The sequence below is a fragment of the Malus sylvestris genome, chromosome 8 (genome assembly GCF_916048215.2).
Source record: "Malus sylvestris chromosome 8, drMalSylv7.2, whole genome shotgun sequence".
Taxonomy (NCBI): Eukaryota; Viridiplantae; Streptophyta; class Magnoliopsida; order Rosales; family Rosaceae; genus Malus; species Malus sylvestris.
In genome coordinates this window covers 29,864,464-29,890,519 of record NC_062267.1, presented here as the reverse complement: position 1 = coordinate 29,890,519, position 26,056 = coordinate 29,864,464, and the positions used below count along the sequence as shown (strand labels likewise).

Here is a 26,056-nt window from a genome sequence, read left to right as displayed (position 1 = left end):
TTTACATTAAATTGTGGGGAAATGAGCTAAACTTCATAATAAGCTAACAATAATATATGATTCAAATTATGTACATTACTTGAAATGCACGGCCACCTCGAATATGAGTACCCCCAATTTATTTGCTTCTCCCTTTATTCTCTTCTTTTTCCTTTGCTTCGGAAAAGGGTATTCTTTGTCCCCAGAATCAAATTTTCCCTATACTTACATATTTAAAGTTCGCAATCAATTAAAACAACATTCATTTCCGTCCCAACCTAAAATGCTCACCGCGGCAATCTTTGTTGGTGGATTGTTCATTTTGGTGTGATCAAGCTATATGGCAGAAGAAGAACTCAACAGCTCTTTAGAGTATACACCGACATGGGTGGTTGCGCTTGTTTGCTTTGTCATTGTTCTGCTCTCTCTTTGTGCCGAGCGCGCTCTTCATAAACTCGGAAAGGTATCTAAACATTGTTCCCCCCTCTCTTATCATATTTGCAATCATTATAACACTTGAAATCTTTTTGCTTTTTCTCCCTCCCATGCTGGAAATTTTTTTCCACCGTGCGCCACCCCATCCCCATTCCCCCGGCATGCCACCTCACCTAAAGTGTTCACAAACAAATCTAACATCATGAAACAATATTAGCAAATACAATCATTAACAAATCTGATAACTGAATTAGCCTTAGCCTAGATCCTTTAGTGGAGGGATCAGTTTGATCACAAGGTTCATGACGATGATGATGATTCAGAAGATGTAGTGCTAACACCACCTACATAAAAAGCTCAACCTTGCTAGAATTCTACCAGTGTTGACAGCTTGAATCAGGCCCCTGGGTAAGGAACATAGGTAATGGGTCAAAAGAAGTAATAGAACAATGATAAATTAGATTTAACTTAAGTGATCCCTAGCAGTAGCGGTGAATGGAGTTTGTCTTTCATTGTTCCCTCATCGGTACTTGGAGAAAAATAACCCTTTGTCATCAGTTTCACAATAATAAGTAATTACAGTAGGCTAGTTCTTCATCGTCTTCAGTCATCACCATACTGCTCCTCATTCAATCTATAGAATTCTTAGCAGCTGGTGAATATGGAAATATGTGAATAAGCAAGAATGTATTGACAGGTGATAAATGCAATGCATATACGGAGGGCGGGAACTTATTTAGTCGATAAATATTTGTCAGAAATTGATACTGTTGAGATTCAAATAGTTCCAAGGGAGGGAAACGAATCTTGAAATCACAATTTTGTAAGAAAATTGTAGGAAATAAGTTTTGGAGCTTATCAGAAATTTAGATGTCTCAGTCACAAAAGATGCACGTAGCATTGATAAGCTGCGAGACATGTCCAAAATCTTGAAAAATGAGGATTTTTCCTACTTCCAAATTATTGACGGATAGAGTCATAGAGTACTCTTAGCTTTGTTTTTGGAAAGTTGAACTTATCTATAGGACAATTCTTCAAGGGGTTATTTGGGCACATCAAAAAAATTTCAACTAGTTTGCTGTTTGGTTTAACTTTTTTTTTTCTTTTTTTTTGTCTGGAAATTCAGTACTTAAAGCATGAGAAACAAGATGCGCTATTTGAAGCCCTACAGAAATTAAAAGAAGGTCTCTCTCTCTCTCTCTCTCTCTCTCTCTCTCTCTCAACATATCATTTCATTCTTGTATCTTGACCAATTAGATGGATGGATCATAAATTAAGAATGCCTATATACTTTACTAACACTAATCATTGTGTTTCCTATCATTGAAACAGAGTTGATGCTTTTAGGGTTCATTTCCCTTCTACTAACTGTATCTCAGCGTTCCATAATCCGCATATGCATCCCCTCTAATCTAGCAAATCACATGCTTCCGTGCAAGAGGGAAACTTCTGAGGGAAACAATAATGCACATTACTCTCTTGATCAATCTATAAACAACCGGCGGCGGCTTTTGTCTACAGATACAAATTCAGACCATTGTCTGCAAAAGGTACTGTATTTTTAGTACCTTATACATTTTACCACCACTTTCAATGCTTGTAATATGAGTTTGGTGTGTGTGTGTGCGCGCGCGCGTATTCCCCTTTTTTGGCAGAGAAAGTTACAGGACTATGCTTGCTTTTTCTATTTCCTTAGGGGAAGGTTCCGTTGTTATCATTGGAAGCACTACATCATCTACACATCTTCATCTTTGTATTGGCAGTTGTGCATGTGATCTTTTGTGTCACAACTATGGTTCTTGGAGGGGCAAGGGTAATGCTTGTTTCAGAATTTTTTTACTATTTGGATGATTATCTAAATATGTTTGATACAACATGGTGTCCTATTCCAGCTCTTTATGGTTTGGGACCTTTCAGTTTGTATAGTGCTGCGATGGATATGGTTTGTATCTCTACGTTGTAACACATACGGTTTACCATGTGTAGGTACGTCAATGGAAGCGCTGGGAGTCTGGTAAGAGTAAATATGAAATTGGATTTGCAAGTATATTTTAGCCAATCCAAGTGCTTGTATCCGCTTTGTATGAAACGCTACCCTATGCAGATGCAACTAGTGGTGGAAATGTGCATGTTTCTCAACGCCAACATCGTGAATTCTTGAGTAAACGAGGAGTAGGATATTGGCGAAGAGCAGCTGTCATAGGTTGGGTGGTGAGTTTGCTATAGTTTTGTTGTTGGAGATTATGGACTCTATATGCATGGTTCTCAAAATTCCTTGTTGCTTTATATTATTTCCTATATGATATGAAGGATTAAGATCTGATAACACTCAGTTTAATGTACTTTCCTAGATATCATTCTTCAAACAATTTTATGGTTCTGTCTCTAAGCCGGACTACATTGCATTGCGACAAGGGTTTACCAAGGTTAATATCTCCTTCGTGTTTCTATGTGGTTCACATATCAAGGTTAAAGTTTCTCCCGTGGACATGTCATTACCAAAAATGTATGGGACTGACTCGGTTTGGTTTCAGGAGCACTTCCCTTCGGATCCTCAATTTGATTTTCACAAATACATTATGCGGACACTTGAAGCTGATTTTAGAAAAATTGTTGGGATAAGGTAATGCCTGGCTGTTGAGGTTTTGTTGTTGTTCTTGTTAAGCAGCTCAGCTGCGTATAAGTATGAAGATCCTTTTGTGGCCGGAGCCATGTATTAAGATCAGATGGAATTTGATTGTCGACTAATATAGTAATACATATTCACTCAACCGTATGTATGTGTGTGTGTGTGTGTAGCTGGTACCTATGGCTCTTTGTTGTGCTATTTTTGTTGCTGAATGTGGAAGGTAAGCTCTTGTAATAAAATCTCAATTTGAGCTGAATTAAATATCTGAGTGAAGTACTTGACAATCTATATCTTCGAATGTGCAGGATGGCATACCTATTTTTGGTTAGCGTTTTTGCCGCTGATTGTGAGTATTGCCTTAAGGTCCCTTAATTTTAAGTGGAACTGGAAATCAATAATTTCCTATTAATCTTGTTGAGTGACTTTGAGGAGATGATCGCATGTAAAATGATTAATGTTTGATATGGGATGACAGCTTCTGCTTCTTGTGGGCACTAAGCTGGAACACATAATTACCCGTTTGGCTCAGGAGGTTACGCAAGGGACGACAGCACTGGGTGATCATGGAGCAGGTGCAAGAGTGAAACCTTCAGACGAACACTTTTGGTTTCACAACCCTCGCATTGTTCTGAATTTGATCCACTTCATATTGTTCCAGAATTCATTTGAGATTGCATTCTTCTTCTGGATCTGGGTATGTGTGCACTGTGCAATATATATATATATATATATATATATATATATATATATATATATCTTACAATTCCTCCAGATTTGGATCTGCGTATGACTGACAGTCAAGATTCACTTGTTTGCAGACAACGTATGGATTTCGTTCATGCATCATGGAAAAGTTGGGGTACATCGTGCCGAGACTTATTATGGGGTAATGGAATTCTATAAGGAAGCAATTCGACATAATATAGCAACTTGTGTACTTAATTACTCTCATCTGATGGTTCCATCACCGTATGCAGTGTGATTGTTCAAGTGCTTTGCAGTTACAGCACACTACCTTTGTATGCACTTGTCAGCCAGGTAAGCTCTCTCTCGGTCTCTCTCTCACTGCTTGTTTTGTTTTTCCTTGTCTTTTTCATTTCATTTGTACAGTAAATAATCTCTTCCGTTTGGATGATTCAGATGGGTAGCATGTACAAGTTTGATCAAAATGTACAACAATATATTGGTTCGTGGGTGGGAGATGCAAAAAACAAGCAAGATAAAACAGACAAAGACCAATCTTTGTCACAAAGAACACAAACGCACAACATGATGAATACAGAGTTATCTCAAATTGATATTGTACAACAAGAAACAGCTGCCAACAAAACAACTACCACTTCGCCAGTTTCATCCTCTCAACTTTGTTCATGATTTTTTTTAGTTACCTCTTTTGTTCATTTAATTTGCATGTAACCATATACTTAACTATGTGTACAAACAAAATATTTCATTGTCGAAATTTACTTCTACGTACAAATAAATATTTCATCCTCTTTGTTGCAGTCAATATTTAATTAAGGGTAAATATCAGTTTACTACTCTCAAGTTTCGTGATTTTCAACATTTGGTACATGAAGTTTTTTTCGTCCCAAAGTTATACCTAAAGTGTTAATTTTGAAACAGTCTCTTACATCCGTTAGTCAAATTGTTAACCCTGCCGTTAACTGGTGATGTTGCCTATGTGGACAATGACTGAACGCCACGTGTCATTAAAAGGTCCACATGAAAATTCAAAATTTAAAAAATTAATTTTAAACAAAAAAAAAAAAAAAAAACCCAGATCGTCTTCCCCAACACCCAAATCGTCTTCCTCAAATCCCCCCGTGCCCACAGTCCCACCCACACCCAGATCTTCCCATCGACCCATCCCTTCCCTCCTTCTCCCTCCCTTCTCTTCCCCGCATCCATCCTCCCTGCAAACCCACCCATTCCACTCCTTCTCCTTCCCTTATCTCCTCTGCACTCACCCTCCCCACACACCCACCCACCTCGCACACCCACCCATCTGCCCGCTCCTCTTCCACCCATCTGCCCACTTCTAATCACATTCCAATCAAACAAATAAGAAAGAAAGTATCTATTCCAAACCCATCGCAACTAAAATCGAAAGACTTAATATATGATTTTATGAATTAACTTGATGCAAATCACCACCAATTAGTTGAAGTAATTACTTGGATTGACATGGCTTTTCGTTTGTTTTAAGCTGACTTCCTGTTCAAATCAAACAATTAGCCCAAATCAATATTCGTATTAGACCACCAACCAGATCTAACCATGATTCCTTCTAATTTCTCACAGTGGACATTTTTCAGTGAAATTTTACACAATAATCCCCAAAAGAAGCTTGCACGCAATTAAACCCAATTCACGATCGGGTTCGCGGAGAGCTCTAGGTTTCTGACGGTGAGATCAGCAACTTTCCTAAACGGCGCCGGATAGAGATTCGAAGAGGAGGTGGAGAAGAGGAAGAAGAAGACGAGGAGAGAGAAGCGGAAGCCGAGGAAGAGGCTGATGAGGCAGCAGAGGCCGTGGAGTAGTAGCCAGAACACCGTCGCCGGCGCCTTGCCGTCTGATGTGGAGTCCAACGGCGCCGATCCCCTGAAGGTGTTACTCTGTCGAGTGAGGTAGCTCTGGTGCAAAGCCGAGAGCTTCATAATCTCTCTCTCTCTGTCTCTCTCAAATCCTAGAGAGGGAAAGCCGAGCTAAGAATTAGAGAGGTGGGCTTGTTTGTTGTGTGGTCTCTGGAGCTAAGAATGGGAGGGAATGGGTGGGTTTGCAGGGAGGATGGGTGCAGGGAAGAGAAGGGAGGGAGAAGGAGGGAGGGGACGGGGGGATTTGAGGAAGACGATCTGGGTGTGGGTGGGAGGGTGGGCACGGGGGAATTTGGGGAAGGCGATCTGCGTTTTGCTTCTTTTTTTTTTTTTTTTTTTTTTAACTTTTTTTTAAATAATTATTTTTTTGAATTTTGAATTTCTACGTGGATCCTTTAATGACACGTGGTGTCTAGTCATTGTCCACATAAGCACCACATCATCAATTAACGGCAGAATTAACAGTTTGACTAACGGATGTATGAGACTGTTCCAAATGTTTTCAAAATGTTGAAAACCACGAAACTTGAGGATAGTAAACAGATATTTACCCTTTAATTAAATATGTGTTCGTGTAAATCCTTAGATTAAGTATAGTATTACTAGAGATCTAGAAGATCTTTCTTTGCAAAACATTGTTTTTAGTTCTTGACTAGAAAATGTGTCTGCGCTTCGCTGCGAGGATTGAATATATTAGTCGGAACATGCATGAATAGTTTCTACACAAAGTAATTGAATAATGGTACACTCCTCAACAATGCACATGAACATGGTTAGTTGAAATTTTGAAACATTCAACAACAAAAAGAAAGAAGAAAAGAAAGAGATGCTCACTCAAAAAGAAAGAAGAAACAATACCAGGCTTCTTCTCTTTGGCATCCAAAATTCCATCGCTGACTCCTTCAACCTTAAATGTATTTAAAATAAAAAATGGAAAAAACCCAGAAGAAATCATCCCATAGAATTAAATCATCCAAGTAAAATTAGACCATGGACACAAAAAGAAATGAAGGTGTAGTTTAATCTGACTTGATCAGTAACTTACTGAATAATCTTGGAATCTTTCCCACGCATGCGTTCGACTTAACCCCCATCCTCATTGCCCCTGTAATATATAGACATAAAGGAAAAGAAATCGACTTTAAGTTATCAATCAAATCATTTGCTTGGCTAAAAAGGTTAAAATATAATAAATATATTCAAATTCAATTTATGAGATATCATGCAAAAAAAAAATGTAAATGATTTCAAAATCATGAATGCGAATAAGAAACTCAAACTTGCTAAAAAGAAAACCTATTATAATGTGTCAAGATATTCGCAGCATATAGTGTCAAGATAACTGCAACAAAAGTTCCATCCAATGATTTAACACTCAGATCAAACAAAAGATGTGGCTTCATAATTTCCAATTTCAGTTCCTTACCAGCCTCAGTGAGCATTTCACCAATTTCAATCTCTTCCTAGTATAGTGTACCTTTCATTTTCAAAATAAAACATCTTCATGTACCAAGTAAATGATAACATAAAATATCATTTTCAATCTACAGAATTTTGTAATCAAACTCATATACATACACGTAGAAAAATCAACTATGTCCCTAGTACTAACAAAATTAGTAGTGTATATACGTAATATATAAATACACTTTTGGTTTTGTAAGACGAAGCAACCATACCCTGAATATATATAAGCACACTTTTGGATTTGAAGAATTTATTGTTGGATAATAAAATTGCAGGGTAAAACGTACTTGAACCATTTCACTGACGAAGTTGAAACCTCCAAGGTCCATAACGGATCCAGCCAGCAAATATTCACTAATAACCTGTCAAGTTTTGGTATGAAGGAAGCAGAATATGAACATTAAGTAAGATCATGGCATTAAGTTTTCTCTATAAGTTTGGAAATATATGTACACACGTATGTACTTATGAATGTAACAGATCGGTTGTCCAGCGCAAGCAAAGGCAATGCCACCGCAGGTTGCAGATATAATAACGACCACCAAATCTGATATTAATCTACAACGAAACCAGTAGATGAGTTCAAATCAGCATTTTTTGTTAAGAGAAGACCAATGAACTTAACGAAACTGTAATGAGCCAGTAAGTTTGCCTCAAGTCTAGTTGCAGCATTGGATATTTTGATTTAAAATTTGATATTATGAAGACACTGTCCTAAAAATATTAAAAACAAAGTTACATTTAGGTCTGTCAAGATAAATAACCGGAGCAATTATATTTTCCATGAAGCAATCTTACATTGTGATCTATCAGTGTTGGTGTATCTTCCTTCGTCTAATTTTTCTTCGACTTTACTCTCGCAACTGTTTCCAGTACCGCCTAATCCACACAAAGATAGGTAAACAATGAAATTAGAAAGAATTACAACATATCGCATTTGAGACCGAATCAAGTATGCATCAAAACATTAGATTGCACTATATTTGCGCTAGCAACCCATGAATTACGATAAGAAATGGTTCAATGTAAACAAGGGCGGAGCTACCATGGGCCTAGGGGGCGGATGCCCCCACTGAGATTTTTCTGATTCTGCTATAACTGATCTGGTTCTGCAGTAGCAGAGCCCCACTGAGATTTTTCTGGTTATGCAGTAGCAGAGATGGGTCTTATTTGGTGAAAAAAAAAATTTTAAAAAAAGTAAATGAAACGGGTCGTTTCATATATGTTTTAAAAAAAAAAGTATGTATAGTGGGGGACCGCTTGTCCCCACGGTCCACCCCCATTCCATCTCCGTTTCATTTTTATTTGCCTTTGCCAATCAGAGAGCAGTGTGGTGCTGCTCTGCCCCCAAATTCCCAGCAACTTGAAATGGAATGGAACAGGAGCAAAGGTGTTGTTCCCAGCCAGTGTAGTGCAGCCACTCCAGCCAGCCACTCTCTAGCCGACATATATATATATATATATTTAGGTAAAAAATTTAATTCCTAAATCTATAATCCCTAACCCTAATTAATTATTTAAGACGAATTTTTGTTTAATTGGTATAGAAATATAGAATCATATGGTAATGCACTAATATGGTTATTGATTATTGATTATTGATATGAATTCTATGATTATTGATGAATGAAATTATGAAATTACAAATTCTATGAATATGGGTATACATTTATTCATATGATTAGTTGAATTAAATGTTTATTTGTTGAATAATTTGTATGCTCATTGGTATTGGTTAATTGAATTGTTGGTTGGATTAATTATTAGGCATATTAGTATAGTATACTCTAGGATTAAGAGTCTTAAGAATTTTATTGAGATTTTTATTCTATAAATTCTACAAATTATGTATGAACCTTATATGTTATCGGTTGTGTTTAGTAAATTCTTGAGCTTTTTAATTATGACTTTTGTTGTGATGCTGCATCAGTGATGTTGCATCTATTGATGCTGCATATGGAGTCTACTACCAAGGTGACCCCTAGGGTAAATCTCTAGGGTAAGGCTCATTGTAATCTTTAAGGTAAGGGTATGTAAATCACATTTCCCTTGATTTATGGGAGGAGACTGATTGGGGTAATGTCTTTGTGTAAGGTTTAGATTAGGTAGGCAACACGCCTTCTTCTTTCTTGTCGGCTGCTTGCTACAACCATCCTTCCCATCTCTTTTCCCTCTCTCTTCTCATATATACCCGGACTCACTCTTGTACAAATATACATGAAATATACATTGAAACTTTAAACTAGAAAATCTACAACTTTGTTGTTTGAGGATGCCCCCATTCACACAAATCTCTAGCTTCGTCCCTGAATGTAAAGGTTTCAAATTCCTTAAATAAAACTGAATCAGACCTCAAGAAATGGTTCAATGCCACATAAAATTTGCTTAGTATTCAACTCCTGGCCAGCGACGCTGTTATTGAAACTTCCAGGATCAGTATAAGCAAGCAAGGGAAACAATAAATTGAGAGTGGTGATATTCCTACCCCGGTGTCTTATTTCCCAACCCACCATTTAATGAAAATGTTAATAACATATTTATCATTTTAAAAGAAGACTCTTAAACCCCTATTTAATTCAGTATTAAAATTTTGAAAAAAAAAACAAAATATAATTTAAAATAATAAATAAATAATGGTGGGTGGGGTGTGATATATTTGGTGGAAAGAGGTTGGGAAAGATTTGGATTAGAATCGACGGAAAGATTGGAGGAAGAAATGAGCGTGTGCTAGATGAAGGGGAGAAACTTCAATGGAGAAAAAAGAGAATTGGGTGTGAGATCTGTGGTTTTGACAAAAAAGGAGGAAGATGAGTGATTTGGGGATCCGGGGTCTCTGTAGGGTGGCGTTAGGTGTGAAGGAGATGAAAAATGTCTAGGTCTTAGGTCATGCATTTTCTTTCATTTTTTTTCTATTTTTATTTATTTATTTATAATATTATTTAAAGATATATTAGAGTTATTTAAAAAAAAATATTATGGTTATTTTGGGAATAATGGTGGGTGGGAAAATAACATTTTACTTTTTTAATTTTCTTTGGTGGGTGGGATTATCATGTGGGTGAGAAAATAAGACACTTGGGTGAGTCTAGTAGCACTCTAAATTTAATTTAAGACTAAAAACATGAATTAGCTAACGGACAAGATTACCCTTCTAACGTTTCATAATTACCCTCCCAACCCAACTCCATTTGGTTGGCATTGTTGTAAATAAGATGAAATTGAATGACAAACTTTTGTTAGCTACAATCAAATCATTCCTCAATTTTAGAATAGATAATGTAATTCGATTTTTCTATCATCAATATCACGATGAAGGTTGATATGAAATGATGTCAAATCAAAAGTGATTAGTAACGCTATTTTTTCTATCCAAAATTTTGTCACAAGCAAATATTTTTTTTAATAAACGATATTCTCTATGCTAAGAGGTGGGGGAGTGGGCTAAGCCTCACAATGAGCTAACAATGAACTAACAATAATATGATTCAAATCCACCTTTGACGAAAATCAAATCTAAATTTGTGTTTGTCACACATAATTTTCTTTAAGAAATATTTATCGAGGCCAACTAAATTAGCGTACTACCACTAACTTGATGTTTTCACAACTAAAGAAAAGGCTTTATGTCTTGACGGATAAGATTGAAGAGGCGAGACATGCTCTTTTCTTTTGTTTCTTTTTCTGTTTGTCTTATTATCTTGTTTAGGCAACGCTTTTATTCGAACTATAAAGATGACGCTTTTGTTTCTTTTTAACTGTAAACAGAAGCACTCCACTTTATATGCAAATAACAACAAACAAACAAAGCACTCGGATTCAGACAGAGTCAGCCCACAAAGTACATTCTCTCTCTCTCTCTCTCTCTCTCAACCCGCTCACCACAAACCGATGTACCGCCAAACATTCTCTCTCTCTCTCTCTCCCTCTCTTCTCCCAAGCAAAACGCATCACCAACCCCACTTTGTATATGCTTTGATTTGTAAGGTTCTTGTCTTCAAACTCTCTCACATCTTCCTTCTGGACCACTCCGTATGTTGTTCTCATCACCTAATCAAAACTCTCTGCTTTATTTACTTCCTCCCCAGAATTTTCCGGGCAAGTTTATAACTTTTGGATGATATCTTCATCATCCATCATTCATCGATTGAGTTAGAGGTACCCAAATGACTGTGATTTATGTTAAATTCATTTGAGTTTCTAATTATGATTTGAGGCAATATTTGTTCACAGTTTGAGTAATTATGATGCGAGTATTTGTTAGAATTAAGTAATTAATCAGTGCTGATTCTCCAGAACTGAAGTGTTTGTGTGTTCATATATAAATGGTAGTGTGAATTTAGACTTGGAATTTGGATTTGAATTTCTGGAATCTGGAAAGCCATGGCAAGAGGCAGAGAAGACTATGAGAAGCACCCGGGTTTGCTCAAACTCTTGCAGATTCTCTCGTTCTTGGTAGTTTTTGTTGTGGGGATTGTTATAGGATTAGCAACGAGCGCCCATATTAACCGGCATTTTGGTTCACAAACTGAGATTTATTCGTTTATCAATCACTTCTCCGCCAATAAGCCGCACAAGGAGAAGAATTGTACTACTGTGCAAGTTAGTGACAAGGTTGATTGTATAAGCATGGAGACGTTTCTTCAGCCGAAGAATTTGACGCACGGTCTGTCTGATGATGAGCTCTTTTGGAGAGCTTCAATGGTGCCGCAGAAGCCAGAGTTTCCATTCGAGAGAGGGCCTAAAGTGGCTTTCATGTTTTTGACTAGAGGACCTTTGCCCTTGTTGCCATTGTGGGAGAGGTTCTTCCATGGCCATGACAAGTATTTCTCAATTTATGTCCATGTAATTCCGGGTTATGAGCTCAATGTATCTACCACCTCTCCTTTTTATCAACGCCAAATCCCCAGTCAGGTACAAGGCATGTTTTATGACATACTAATCTTTTTTCTTGTCACTGATGCTCTACTGCTTCAATATTTCTCATTGTTTCTCTTTTGGTTTGTACGATTATGTTATTGCGTACTTGTAGCTTCGTATCAATGTTGTGAGGGAGATTGGCATGAAAAAGATTATCTAAGTTTGTGGGGGAGGGAAGTGAACTGAATTTCGTGGCTATGATAATTTTATTTGGCGTGTAATCGTTTATTAGTTTTTCTTTACTTAAGAGATCAGAAACTTGTATCAAGGGAAGTAGGGTAATTATCATGGACTCTTTGGCTTGGTGTCCTGCAAGATTAATGTTTTCTGAATTTCTTTAGGGATGTTTCCTACCACCACCTAATTTAATCTCTAGATCGTTTACTTTTCTAGATCCAAGTTATCAAAGTTTTTTTTTTCTTCATTCATTATGCTGACTTACTTGGGAGCAGCCTCTCCATAAATGGGGGTAAGGCTAGCCGACATTCACCTCTCCCAGACCCTGCGTAAAGCGGGAGCCTTGTGCACTGGGTACGACCTTTTTATTCATTATGCTGACTTAAACTTAGGTACTCATGAACTAATTTAAGGTTGCTTTATCATTTGCAGCATTTTCTAGATAGGACTTGCATTGGCCATTGTTTCTGTAGACCCGTAACATCCTCTTATATATTGAAATTTCACCGGATATGCTTGGTCGTTAAGTTAGGTAACTGATTGCAGTAGCTTCTTGTAAAATCAGACGTAAGGCAATTGCTAAGTGCTGCTTAATTTGGAAGAGATACAGATCAGTAGCTTCACATGAAGTGAAATAATCATTATTGCTTTGGTGCAAAACTTCTTTTCCATAATTCGGGTCTTGCTATTTCCTCTTCATGGTCCTTACAGTAGATTTGTTGTCTGTCATCGCAACAAATCTGCTTAATTTGTTAGGCATTGTTCTTTATCATGTGCCATGTAAACTGTATTTTTTTCTTAATAAACCAAGGTTGAAGAAATTTACGCTAGATGTTTGCATATGGTGTTGTAATTCCTTCTTCTTAGCCTAAGAGAGTTGCAATGGGCGTAATGTCCATATATCAATTAGGTAGTGCTATCCGGTATTGTTAGATCACTTAGATTTTGTCTTAAACTTGTATCACGAGTGTGTTCTGAATTATCGAGTAATCTGAGATGAAAAAAAAAGACCCGAGAGGTGTGTGCATCTATCAACCGTGAAGATAGTATGGTCTACCTTCTTAATGAATTACCTAATGCTTACCCTTAAAAATTTTCTTCTCTGCAGCCTGTTTCATGGGGGACAGTAACATTGGTTGATGCAGAGAGGCGGCTTCTAGCAAATGCCTTGCTTGACTTCTCAAATGAGCGCTTTGTTCTTCTCTCTGAGAGCTGCATCCCGATCTATAATTTCCCTACTGTCTACAAGTATCTGATTGGTTCAAACCATAGCTATGTTGAGTCATACGATAATCCTGGGCGTTATGGGCGTGGGCGTTACAGCCGCGAAATGTTTCCTGATATTCAACTGTATCAGTGGAGGAAAGGGTCTCAGTGGTTTGAACTTAGCCGTGCGTTATCCGTGTATATAGTGTCGGAAACAAAGTATTACACAATCTTCAGCAAATATTGTTTGCCTGCATGCTACCCGGATGAGCATTACCTGCCTACTTACTTCAACATGTTCCATGGATGGCTGAATTCGAATAGGACTGTGACGTGGGTAGACTGGTCACTGGGAGGCCCGCACCCTGCAACGTACGGAGGAGACAATATTACGGAAGATTTCGTACGGTCTATAAGGAACAATGGAGCGCTGTGTCAGTACAATGCGGAGATGACATCCATATGTTACCTATTTGCTCGGAAGTTTGCACCAACTGCATTGGGGCCTCTGCTCGAGTTCGCCGCGTCGGTGATGGAATATTGACAATTTCCGATCTTTTCGGCACAGAATTTTGGCATCAATTTCGTCCCAAATACGAAGATGTACAGGGAGGTAGTTTTGGATAGAGAGACGTTACTGAGTTGGTTCTCTGTGTCATTGAGTTGAGAGAATGAGTTGGTTCTTAAAATAAAGGGAACTTCAGCGAAAAGTTTCTGGTATTGTTCACTTTAACGAAAAATCACATTAATCAGCAAAGTCCTTCGAAGAAGGATATCACCAATATATTATACAAAAGTTCAATTTATTGACGGCTCCGAAATCTTTTTGTCGTATGTATTTGATCTAACTGCTCTTGTTGTAATGAATAACTTAAACGGGCACTTTGGAGAAATCCTCGTATTTGGCTAGTGTTGTCGAGGTGAAATCAAACAGCAACCAATGAGCCGTTAAGTGAGATATTTGTGAAACATAAGACTATAAACGTATTTTGGCATATTTTTATTCACTTGTACGCACGCAAAATTAACACACCTGATGACACACTCAAACAAAAATTGTATGTGAATCGTTGAATCAAAATTGTATATGATTCATATACCATTTGAAACACATAAGCAGTGCGAGGAAAATTGATTTCAACCGAACCAACGGCACAGCACCATCTGCCGAATCGACCCCAAATTACAATGAATCCGTCGTCCCCTAGCCACCACAAGGAACCAGTTTGAAGAACAACAATCAAACTACTAAACTGAACCATTCACCGGGATGTATTCACCTACCGTGCATCTTTAGGCTGTGAATCTCAATACTAATGCCGTGATTCATGGATCCAAATTTACGACATTTTCCTGAAAGATAAATTACCGAGTTCATAGTACAACTTACGCAAGTCAGAAACTATTGGCCCCTACGAATTCATCTCATATATTTAACATGCACAATACTTGATAATTGATTGGTAATTCTATTGTAAGTCATAGTAATCTTCATCAACCATGCAGATGGCCGATCACAAGAATAAGTAACTTATCATATTAATCGCTATAGAAAATATCACGGAGAATTCAGTCACAAGAGCCCCTTATACACCCAATTGAACGCCTTAAGCTTGCGGCATGGAGAGACACTTAGCATAAGTTCAATGTCGCATTGGCCAACTTAAAAATCAAGACAGAAAATTGACGGCGTCTCAATCACTTGATATAAGGATCAAGCAGCTGCTACCTGTTCTGTAATTTGAGCGGGTTCTGATCGTGATTGGTCAGATCCTGTCCCTTGAGCAGGTCCTGACAGATGGTGTTGTGGTTCTAAGCTCTGAAAATCTTCAGATGGCGTGTACGAAGCTGTCACATGAGGGAGTCTGGACGGAGGGTGGTGTGGTACTGCCGTTTGGGGGGCTCCTGATGGAGTGTAATATTGTCCAGCCATTTGAGGGGATTGAGCTGTGGGGTGCTGGCTTGTAGCCATATGTGGGGGTCTTGGTGGTGATTGGTAAGTTCCAGTCATTTGATAGGGTCCATAAGGCGGCTGATTGGTTCCAGATGGTGGCTGATAGGTTCCAGATGGTGGCTGATAGGGTCCAGAAGGCGGCTGATTGGTTCCGGATGGTGGCTTACAGGTTCCGGATGGTGGCTGATAGGTTCCGGATGGCGGCTGATAGGTTCCAGAAGGTGGCTGATTGGTTCCAGATGGTGGCTGATAGGGTCCAGAAGGCGGCTGATAGGGTCCAGAAGGCGGCTGATAGGGTCCAGATGGTGGCTGATAGGTTCCAGATGGTGGCTGATAGGGTCCAGATGGCGGCTGATAGGTTGCAGATGGTGGCTGATAGGTTCCAGATGGTTGCTGATAGGGTCCAGAAGGCGGCTGATAGGTTCCAGATGGTGGCTGATAGGGTCCAGAAGGTGGCTGATTGGTTCCAGATGGTGACTGATAGTGATAGGTTCCAGATGGTGGCTGATAGGGTCCAGATGGCGGCTGATATTGTCCAGTCATTTGGGGCGGTGCCGACGATGGACGATATTGTCCCGCCATTTGAGGCGATCTTGGTTGGAATTGCTGAGGTGGTGCCTCTCTAGGTAGTGATCGATATCCCCACCTATTTGTATTTAATACTCTCTGAATCTCTTCGCCACGCCCAGCTTCTCCAAAAACCTCATTTACAAATTGCTGCAATTCTGGAGGAACACCAATGCCATATCTCACCATCTCTTCCAGTAAATCACGGCCTGTATCAAGCACACCTTCATTGCAAACCCCCTTGATAACAGCATCATAAAAACTGACATCTGGTTTTGGATCTTTTTCTCCCATTTTCTTCAAAATCTGTGCACAGTCTACTGCCTTCCCGTTCTTAATCAATTCATCGAACACCCTATTACCAAGACTAGCAACCACTCGCAGACCAACCTCCACCATCCTGCTAAATATCTTAAGAGCATCATCTATCCTCTCTACTTTCAAATATGCATCAATCAGAGTCCTATGAGTCGTGACATCTGGGGTCAATGACTTTGAGCACAATTCTGCAAACAGTGTCTCAGCCTCCGGTAACATCCCATTCTCACAATACCTAGCAATGATATTGTTATACCCTGCAACGTCCATAGAAAACGGCTTTGAATTCACCTTTGTCCCCACCTTCTTAAAGGTGGCAATTACCTCATCGCACTTTCCAAGCTTAAAACACTCGTTAACCATAATGTTAAATGTTTCCGAATTCACAGCCTGGAAATTTGGTGGGGTGTGATTATCCAACATCTGATCGAACAAATCCAAGGCTTCCTTCTTCTTCCCATGCTTAAGCAGTACCTCCAAGAGAACATTACAAGTTGCCGGGACCATCCTAAACTGCCTATCAAGCAAGGACTTGTATGACTCCATCGCCTCCTTCTCTTTCCCCTGGTTGAAAAACCAATCCATAAAGGTCGAATTCACAACCCCATCATAAACCAAACATCTCTCTTTAAGCTCATCAAAAAGCTCAACAGCCTTCTCCATATTCTCCAAATGTAAGAACCCCTTAATCAAATTATTAAAAACCAAAGAATCCGCTCCGTGGCCCTTATTCAACATCTCCCTCAACAAGTCCACACCCTCACCTATCCTCCCAGCATCAACCAACCCTTTAGTCAAATGCCGGTATGTCACTGGCGAGGGACTGTAGGGGCAATTTGCAATTATATGCCGATAAATCTCCAGTCCCACATCGACACGGCCCTCATCGCAATGAGTATTAATCAAATTATTATAAGATACAATGTTAGGAACAATGTTTGATTGATTGAAGAAGAAGTGGAAAAGGGCAATAGCGTCATTGTACCTCTTGGCGCGATACATTGCAGCCACAATGGCGTTGCAGGTGAAGACGGTGGGGCGAGTGTTGGAGAAAACCGAGTGGCGCGCAACCTCAGAGGCCGCGTCCAAGTCTCCGGCTCGGATGAGCGACTGGACGCGGTTGTGGAGGTTGAGGCGGGGGCCGACGAGGGCGGAGGTGGTATCAGGTAGGCGGGGGGCGTTCGGGTCCCGTGGGGGAGGGGGGCGTGAGTCCCGACGGAGGGCGTTGAGCGGGGGCTCGATGCGGAGGCGGCGCTTGCGACGTCTGCGCTCAGCGGCGGCTTCTTCGGCGGAGGAGAAGGCGAAGGTGCGCGTGGGGGTGGTGAGATGGAGAGGAATGTTTGGGTTGGGGTTGTGGAGGTGGAGGGAGGTGAGGGATTGAGTTAGGGGTAGGGTTGTTGGGGTAGAAGGGCGGCGGAGAGAGCGGAGGAGCAGGCGGTAGAATGACATGGCTGTGAGACTGACTGAGAGAGAGGTGAAAATGCTTAAACCCTAGCAATTTGGGAAATGAAGGTGGAAGAAGGAAGAAGGGTTTTGGTGGTTATCTGCTTTGCTCTGCCTCTGCCTGCGTTATGTTCCGACCAAAAAAAATAAAAATCCGTTTCACGTTTGGGCCAGACCAGACCATTAGACATAGACTTGTTGGGCTGCATTGGAAACTCGCCCACTAAGCCCATATGCTTTTTATTTTATTTTTTGGCGAAATGATGTCTTTTTCCAAATTAACGCTCTTTCGAAAAGTTTTTAAAAGAATTAAAAGCACTTTCAAACACCAAAATCACTTCTAACCATGTTTGGAAAGAAAAAATAAAAAATTCTTATGAGTTCAAAAAAGCCCTTAAATTACTTTCTTCATTATAGACGCTTCAAGCGATTCAATCATATTTTGTCAGTTGGAATAAGATGTTTCATTCAACGTAGATGTGCATCTTATTAAGAATAAAATTGAAGAGTTCCACCCTCCGGCGGGGAGAGTGTTAACATGGGCAGACCGCCTTGCTACTCTAAGAAGTGGCAGACCACCCCCACCCCCACAACCCAACCCCCTTCATCGTAATAGGTCCCTCTTGGACGATGATGTTTTAGGTGTTTCTAGGCCTCGTGCCATCTTGTGTACTCGTGGCACCGAGTACGCTACTGCAAACGCAAACTTGGAGTCGATTGAGTAGAGAGAGAAATGTACATTATTAAAACGTGATTTTTAGTTAAAAATGAATAGTACCGAAAGTGTTTCGTTAAAACTCCCAAAACCTTTTTACTGAGGTTAATATGCATAATACAGTCTACAAGCATCACATAATGCTGTGCAGAAGCCGCAAGTACACACAAGAATGGTTCCACCCAATTTTGGCCTATAGTCGAACATCAATGTACATTTTACGTCAAAAAAACCTCGTCAATCAAGCACAAGCTCATAGCAAAATTGATTGGATGTACAGTTTCATACGATCGCAACAAGATAAAAGGCAGGACAAGGGTGAACCAATCAAGGGGGAACTTTCTCCTATGCATTTCCATTCGGCATCCTTGCAACAGTTGCAGCTCTTTTCTGTAAGTCAGATTCGTAATGTTGAAAAGCCGCATCAAGTGCCTGCACCAAAATGGTCTTTGTCCATCAGTACCAGCCATCGTTAAGAAATTTCTTTTCCCGTTTCCTTTTAACTAAGATGAAAGCTTATAGATAAGTCATAAAGTCCACTGAATCATGTTACAAGAGTTTTATCAGTACAAAGTACTATACAGTTTCAAACTTAATCGGTCATCCATAACATTATTGTAAAAATCCTTAAAACATAAGAGATAGTTTCTTGGCATTAAGATTAAGATGTATTAATCCTTTCAATTAAACTGAAAATTGAAGAGAGGTATTGACCTGATGCATTGGCCGAACAAGGAGAGAAACCTGGTGCCGGAAGTCTGATTCCTTTATCTCCTGGAAAATTTCAATCGATACGTGAACAAAGTAGATCCTAAATCCTTTTCCAAAACAATTAAACCCGATTAATGTGGGGTTTAGAACATGAAGAAATCAATATTGCATATATGAAAACAGAAAAAAGAGTTTTGAGAAGATGACCAAATGACATTTTCTGTTTTTCCGAATTTCATGAAGCAGAATTAAGGTGGATGTTGAACTGCAAAGGTGGAGCACTAGCTAAGAATCTTTAGACGGTCAAAGCAGTAGATAAAAATATGCATCAAATCCTCCAATAAGAAACCAATGTCTCTCTCGTCTCCAAACCTCTTTCCATCGCTCCACTCCAATGAAGATCCACCACACACAGGTTGCCACAAACAGGCAGTTTGATATGAGATACATTCACAGAAAATCCCCAATGGATTGTCATAAAGCTATATGGCAACCAGATTTTAATAGATGACTGTGATAGCAATGAGGCAAAGAAGGCACCAGGAGCACAACTACTTTTGAGGTGAAGGAACCTCGAATTGATGAGGCAGACAACACTAGTGGGCTGTTTTCAGCACTTCTTATAAAATTACTCCACATTCCACATGAAAATTTTAAAACAGCTCAACATCAATAATGACACTATGAAGGAGTCTTTAAATAGCCCAGAAAACAAATGAGAAAAAGATAAAGTAGCAGGACTGATACCTCTAGCTGTCGATAGATTTGTGACATGGCATCCTTCAGTTTGCCTACCTGCGTGAATAATTTAGTGAAATCACAGAATAAAAATAAATTTTTTAGAACAAAGAAAACCATGTTGAAGAGATTCAAACAGTGATGTTAATGAGTAATGATTTTTATATAGCATAAAGGAAACAGAGCTAACCTTTGTAGAAAGATAAGCTGTTGTAATTGGATATGTAGACCAAAAATGCCGCAGTAATTCTTGAATGGACATCGAATGCTGGAATAAAAAACATATCCATAAAATCAAAAGAACTGTGAAGTAAACAAAACCTAATGCAACTTGATCAACTCTATGTCAATGAGAACAGAGCAGCCGTAATTAACTTTTTATATATTATTTTACTTACAAAGCAGCTAATAGTATTTAGAAAGTATACAAACGAGTTGTTATTCACTCACATGCAGCAGTTCCTCTTTCGTTTTGTTTGGCAAACTGTCCAGAATACTCTCCCGAGGATTCTTTCCGAGTTGATACTTGGTACTAGAAATATTCTGAGTCAGTCCATTAAGAACCTATACCGCAGAAATGGGCAGTAAAACTTTCTGGCAATTGAAGTATACAGTTTTATAACTATACATGTCATATCTAGAAAAAAAGACCTGCCACTAAGACTATATTACCATAAGAGCAATTTCTGGTGCAACAGTGGAATTTTTCAATCCAATGCTCTTAATTTTAGATATAGACTCCTTCAAGGAGCCATATGCTTCCTCAGTAGTCATGCTGCATTTTTTTTGTTCCGTTCCTATTCGTGAGTCATCCAAAGCTTTAAGTGCATTAGCTTGTTGCGTGTCAAAGTAGTCTCGAGGATCCTGTATTCAGGACACATGAAAAATCTCCTGAGTCAGAAGAAAACAAAAGGAGTGTGCAACTTCTGCATTAAAACTGTTGGCCCTTTGGAAGAATTATGTCAAAGTGAACCTTAATACATAATTGAGCAACACGATGATCGCGAGGTTCTCGAAGGTCATCTATCTCATTCATCCGAGTAATCCTATCAAGTCTCTCCTGCACAGCACTCTCATCAGGCTCTGCCAAAACATCCGGCAAAAGTTAAGCACAGATCCTGACTTGCCATCAGACAAAAGAGGAAATATTGAGGGGAGGAAGCATGGACAGAAAATCCCAATGGATAAACCAAAGGGGGAAACAAAGGACAACGCTAACCCTGTCTTGACCGCATAAGTGCCTCTGCAACATTATTTGGATCTTCTAAATCCCCATCTGCAGTCAGGTTCACAAATCAAAGTTATCACTAAATTATAAATGAAATATAGCTCAGCCGGTTCATCAAAAAACATCAAAATCACTATACTAATATACAAGTAGATAGAAGCAGCTTACAACATTTATTAATCATAGGAAAGAAAATAGAATAGATTCAGGAGAAACTCTAACCAACAGTTCTGCCTTGAAGAACAACAGCCCCTTGCCTGTTAAGGTCTTGTGATAAAGTCCTCCTGTATTGCTCATTCTGTAGTTCAGTGATGTCCTTGCTACCATCACGAAAGATCCCATGATCCTGATTTTTAAAATGTATCAACCAGATCAGAAACAGTTAAAATGAAATCAACTTTATGGCATCCCTAAAGACGTTAAGCATGATAATTAAAAAAAAATTCATTGTGGATCAAAGGCATAAGTGGGTATTCAGAATATCAGAATATAAAATACAGGAACCACTGAGGAATGTTTCTCCAATGTGCCATATCTATAACTGCAAATCCTATGACAACCACCTTTAAATTTGGGGGTATCAGGAAAATTAGAAGACTGCTTTTAGGATAAGATAGAGGCTACTAGAATAAAAGACTGAAGATCGGTTCTAGAAAACATACAGGAAGATGTGTATAATCATCCCCTTGGTCAGCTTCCATATCCAAAGTTGGATCAACCTGTCGAATCTGCAAAAAAATAAAGGCATAAAAATAAGAATATAAACAAATGCACTGGAAGCATCCAGGGTATACCAAAACGTATAGGGTGAAGAAAACAAATTTTTTAAGAGCACCTTCTGACGAGCTTCCCTTGCCAATATTTCATCCTCCTTTAAAAAAATTGCCAGTTCCTCATCCTCAGCAGCTTCTGCCGCAATTGCAGCAGCATTCTTTGTACTGTGAAGGAATTCAGCTCTGAAATATTTTGTCCAGAAGTCTTTTGCTGTCATCTGGAATTACAAACAGGAAAAGCTAGAAAAACATGATTTGGGCGAAGTAAGAAAGCAAATAGCAAACTTCTCAATTCTCAACTTATAGCTACCATGGAAAAGTGTCCGATTATGTAAGGAATTGTTTGGATATCCTCACTACCTTACTGGGCACTAGTTCAAGAAATGCCTGGTGAACAGCCGGTTTGAGAGCAAAGATCTGAAAAGGAGTGTAACAAAACTTAAGCATAAGCGCCAAAGAAAGCTTTCCAAGATGGATAACCAAACTCTCGTTCAGAGTACTTGCATTTGTTGAAAATGAAAGAAGTATTATCTCAAAGAAGAAGTGAAAAGTGGAGAAATATGCCTGATATTTAATCTCTGGAGTGAAATTAAACGTAACCTTGTTCATCTGGACAATTCCCAAAACAAAACAAAAAAAAAAATTAGTTTCCGAACCACTAAGTTGATGAGATAAAAAAGTTATGGATAAGTAAAGGAATCCTTTAACATCCACAAAATAGTTTTATTAAATGTCATCAAGGAGGTGCCAACTCTACAAGCAACCAAAGTAACTATTGGCAAGAAGAAACAAATGAATCATAAGATCAGAGAGAGTTCAATGTTCTACCCGACCGTCACTTGTAGGTTTGGTGTCCAAAATCATTGAATTTTTAAAACCAACCCGTTGTTTTGGCTTTGTACGGCTCTCTCCATCAAGCAACTTCTGCAATAAATTTCAGAAGGCAGACATGTCACAATAACAACTATACACTTTCGGCTAAAATTTGTTTCAATTGTCAGTGTAGCACTGTGGGTGGGGAGGGGAACCAACACTATGTATAGGCTTGCAGTTGAAAAGAAAAAGTAAACACAACTTTCCAAACATGATCAAGAATCTGTCTTTGTTACGGTATCTAACCTTCCTAGTTGCCCAGAACTCAGATTCTGTCAAAACACCACTGATTACAAACTGCATATGAAGTTTCTGCAGTTCACTGTGAAGAGTAAAATTAAGTGACATAAAACAGCACTTATATGCGGAAAGCTCAGAAGCAAACAATCTAGTAACTAGAAATAGCAAGTAACCCACCTTCTCAAAACCTCAGCTCATCATAAACATAAATTACAAAACTATGCTTACTGTCCAAATTTCCACCTAGAAAACAAAGGCAAAAGAAAATAACTTGTAGACAAAACAAGGTAGCATGATAGTTGGGTATTTTTGTTCATGCAGAGTTGCTTTTGTTGGTTTTTTTTATGTTTTATTTTTCTGGTTTTTTTGGTGGACTGCTTGTACCAGGAAATGGCAGTACAGAACGCCACGGCACCAAATTGTTGGCAGAAAAGACAAGAAAGCAACCAAATGTTTGAATTCAGCAATCTGATACTGAAAAGGGAAGGGACTGAAGCACTTTGAAAGTGGAGGCCATCCAGATTTGGTCTTTGTGTGAGTATGAGTTGTACCTATCAATGCTAGGAATCAAACTAATCAGAATCTGCATTAAACTATGTCAACATTAACTGTTTTTAATTGATTTTAGGGGAATGCATATGACTAGAAAAACAGGTGGGAACTTATAATCCACGAGTTGATGGTGTGTGCTTTTGTTATTCTTCACTGGCTGTCATTAGATTTATTTCAACATTTTTCATTAAAAGTTTATTCTAGGGGAAAGTTATTACTAGTTATTACTAGGAAAACGTAAAAATTATCAACTATCATAGAAGTACATAGAGTACTAAAATGAGCGGCAAACTTGATGGTGTGTATTGTCCTGATTCCTAAATAGCCATCATTAGACTTTGTCATTCACAATCTTTAGTAGTTTATTCTGGGCAAAAGTCTACGACTAGAAAAATATAATATGTACTATGGTATAAATAGAAAATAAAAACATGTGAGCTTGTAGAACGGGTGTGGTATCCTGATTCTTTCCTGCTGAGAGTTGCATTAAGATGAAAGTTACAACCCAAATTATAGTTCAACCAAGAAATATTAAAAATAATACATCTCATAAGGAAACAAAAATTGATTTTAAACTATTCCAAGGCGCTACAAAATGTGAAATGCTGATGTTTTCTATCTGATAGGGAGGAGACATAGTAACCTGTCTTCTTGCAATAGCTTCATACGGAGCTCCATTTCCGCTGCACTGAGTTGTTCATCAGGCAATGTAACTCCATCTTTTTTAGGACCAGTTTTTGCAGCTTCTGAAGCCTTAGATAGGGCATTGGCTATTCAAACACACCAAATAGCACAATCTAAGAGAAAATAATTAACTAAAACACACAAGACAAAAGTCAAATAATTTAAAAAAAAAAATACAATTTAAACAAAATTTTAGTGCAACAAAGCTTGTAAGGAAAGCAGTGGCACAAAAAAACAACGGTTGGCACTAAATGTTATTTAGAATCTTGTAGATAACTGAAAAGGTAAAGGCATTAAAACACCCCTCACACGGTCACAGCGACAAGCAGTATTTGCATGGAAAACTCTCAAAATTCAACTAAAAAAGAAGTCGAATTACATCAGCAGAATGTTAGATTTGTAGACAAATGAGTAATTGAGTGGTTTCTAAAGAAATACAATGGCTACTGGCTGTCTCTTACGATGCAGTCCATTCCAGTAAAGGCGGTCCACACAAGACATTTATACCAACAGCAACCAATATAGAGCAAAAGAAGCATGTGAAAATAAGCCTTTGAACACAATCAACATAGAATTTCATACATGTTCTGGATGTGATTGGGATTTACCTACAAAATCACGGCATTCATGAAGATCGGGAAAACTTTGAAACTCAAAAATGTAACTTTTAACCTGGGGCATCACAGTTGCAGAAATCCAGTCAAGAAAGAATAAGAAGCTGGATTAGACTAGCTCTAAACTAGTGGTAGGATGTAACATAAATTACAACTAAGAGAAAACCTCACGACTGCTGCTGAGATTAAGCAAAGGTGCTTGCTTGGATCCCTCCTTAGTGTTTTTGTGACCTGAAAGTTCATGAGCAAGAATAAAAAAAGGGAATTATATATTTATAACTCGAATAGTGAGCATGTAATCCAGAGAAATTGAATGGTTGAATATCAACATTAGTAAAGAGATGGTCTTTTAGTTTGGCTTACTAAGACTTTTTCAAAGAAACAGGTGAAAATGATAGACAAGGTGCTTACTTCAAAGAAACGAATCCGTTGCCAATAGGAGTACCTTTAATATGTCTAAACTTCACATCAAGGGTTTGGGTAGACGTGGGATCGTTTGGCTTGAACACAAACTTGTTCTCAACCTGCCCAGACCAACATATTCGCCAAAACAACATTAAACAAATGCAATCCGGCAGTCGCATATTTAAGGAAGTTTGACATATAGACCCCGGAAAAAAACTTTAACTTAGCTCAAAACTTAGCAAATTTATCCTTACAACCAATGACAAAACTCATTAGTACAAACCAACTGTTGGTGCATGATTTGCAAGCTATCCACATGAACTATGTCCTTGATTGTTAAAGAAAGTTGGAACTATGTCCTTAATCCCATAAATCTTACCGATAACTGCAAATTAGCAATTGTAGAATATACAAAATGTTTGCAGAATACATTGTTCAAACACGAAAAGCAATGGAATTGAATGAGGGGAAAATGGAAGAAATAAGCAAATGTTGGGTACCATAGTTAAAACGCCGGGAATGCCAGGGTTCTTTAATCTTGCTGCATCCTTGTATTGTGCACGCTTCACCACTCGCCTCGACGACGAGGACGATGAAGAAGACATCTTCTTCTTCTTGTTCGCGATTGGTGGGCACACGATTTCTCAAAAAATCAAAAGAATTTCGAATCGATCAATCAAAATTGTCAAAATCTAAGAAATCGGATTAGGGGTTAGAGTTGTTGTTAAGGTCTTAGGGTTGTTGCAGATATAAACGGCGCGCATTTGTACGGACCGATGGAGAGGCTCACTCTCTCCCAAGCTCCTTCCTCTTTTCTTTGTGTCTGTGTGACCG

The 26,056-nt window shown here is 38.7% G+C and overlaps 4 protein-coding genes across 25 annotated transcripts; 2 read left to right on the top strand and 2 right to left on the bottom strand.

Annotated features, from left to right (window-relative positions):
• Positions 1 to 228: 228 nt before the first annotated feature.
• LOC126632860 (MLO-like protein 13) lies at positions 229 to 4,553 on the top strand. The gene is made up of 14 exons (XM_050303386.1): positions 229 to 442; positions 1,541 to 1,598; positions 1,747 to 1,964; positions 2,111 to 2,227; positions 2,401 to 2,428; positions 2,519 to 2,625; positions 2,766 to 2,840; positions 2,949 to 3,037; positions 3,214 to 3,263; positions 3,349 to 3,389; positions 3,519 to 3,737; positions 3,862 to 3,929; positions 4,021 to 4,081; positions 4,184 to 4,553. Exons 1-14 carry the CDS (start codon positions 320 to 322, stop codon positions 4,415 to 4,417), a joined length of 1,488 nt encoding a protein of 495 aa, XP_050159343.1. The 5' UTR covers positions 229 to 319; the 3' UTR covers positions 4,418 to 4,553.
• A 6,356-nt stretch (positions 4,554 to 10,909) lies between these two features.
• Positions 10,910 to 14,394, top strand: LOC126632859 (glycosyltransferase BC10-like). 5 transcript variants are annotated; one of them, XM_050303385.1, is made up of 4 exons: positions 10,910 to 11,091; positions 11,193 to 11,262; positions 11,437 to 12,018; positions 13,310 to 14,394. In XM_050303385.1, the coding sequence occupies exons 3-4, from the start codon at positions 11,488 to 11,490 to the stop codon at positions 13,949 to 13,951; spliced, it is 1,173 nt and encodes a 390-aa protein (XP_050159342.1). In that variant the 5' UTR covers positions 10,910 to 11,091; positions 11,193 to 11,262; positions 11,437 to 11,487; the 3' UTR covers positions 13,952 to 14,394. The 5 variants fall into 5 exon arrangements, with proteins under 5 accessions (XP_050159342.1, XP_050159340.1, XP_050159341.1 ...); XM_050303383.1 differs by having other exon boundaries at positions 10,910 to 11,086; positions 11,193 to 12,018; XM_050303384.1 differs by having other exon boundaries at positions 11,193 to 12,018.
• Positions 14,395 to 14,856: 462 nt separating this feature from the next.
• On the bottom strand, positions 14,857 to 17,801 carry LOC126632858 (pentatricopeptide repeat-containing protein At1g10270-like). Of its 8 annotated transcripts, none has more exons than XM_050303377.1 (2): positions 15,615 to 17,801; positions 14,857 to 15,509 (listed from the first exon to the last, which is right to left on the bottom strand). In XM_050303377.1, the coding sequence occupies exons 1-2, from the start codon at positions 17,693 to 17,695 to the stop codon at positions 15,122 to 15,124; spliced, it is 2,469 nt and encodes an 822-aa protein (XP_050159334.1). In that variant the 5' UTR covers positions 17,696 to 17,801; the 3' UTR covers positions 14,857 to 15,121. The 8 variants fall into 8 exon arrangements, with proteins under 8 accessions (XP_050159334.1, XP_050159332.1, XP_050159336.1 ...); XM_050303375.1 differs by having other exon boundaries at positions 14,857 to 15,593; positions 15,678 to 17,801; XM_050303379.1 differs by having other exon boundaries at positions 14,857 to 15,467; positions 15,678 to 17,801.
• Positions 17,802 to 18,475: 674 nt separating this feature from the next.
• On the bottom strand, positions 18,476 to 25,860 carry LOC126632855 (general transcription and DNA repair factor IIH subunit TFB1-3-like). Of its 11 annotated transcripts, XR_007626849.1 has the most exons (21): positions 25,723 to 25,860; positions 25,263 to 25,341; positions 24,984 to 25,048; positions 24,812 to 24,875; positions 24,163 to 24,289; positions 22,974 to 23,049; positions 22,683 to 22,778; positions 22,419 to 22,463; positions 22,215 to 22,271; positions 21,917 to 22,072; positions 21,744 to 21,809; positions 21,304 to 21,427; positions 21,073 to 21,129; positions 20,827 to 20,936; positions 20,526 to 20,717; positions 20,304 to 20,417; positions 20,044 to 20,121; positions 19,863 to 19,910; positions 19,323 to 19,380; positions 19,119 to 19,178; positions 18,765 to 18,836 (listed from the first exon to the last, which is right to left on the bottom strand). XR_007626849.1 is itself a non-coding variant. In XM_050303361.1 (20 exons), exons 1-20 carry the CDS (start codon positions 25,825 to 25,827, stop codon positions 18,750 to 18,752), a joined length of 1,806 nt encoding a protein of 601 aa, XP_050159318.1. In that variant the 5' UTR covers positions 25,828 to 25,860; the 3' UTR covers positions 18,476 to 18,749. The 11 variants fall into 11 exon arrangements, 8 of the variants coding, with proteins under 8 accessions (XP_050159318.1, XP_050159319.1, XP_050159320.1 ...); XM_050303361.1 differs by lacking the exon at positions 19,323 to 19,380 and having other exon boundaries at positions 18,476 to 18,836; XM_050303362.1 differs by lacking the exon at positions 19,323 to 19,380 and having other exon boundaries at positions 18,476 to 18,836; positions 21,339 to 21,427; positions 21,744 to 21,775.
• Between the last annotated feature and the right edge of the window lie 196 nt (positions 25,861 to 26,056).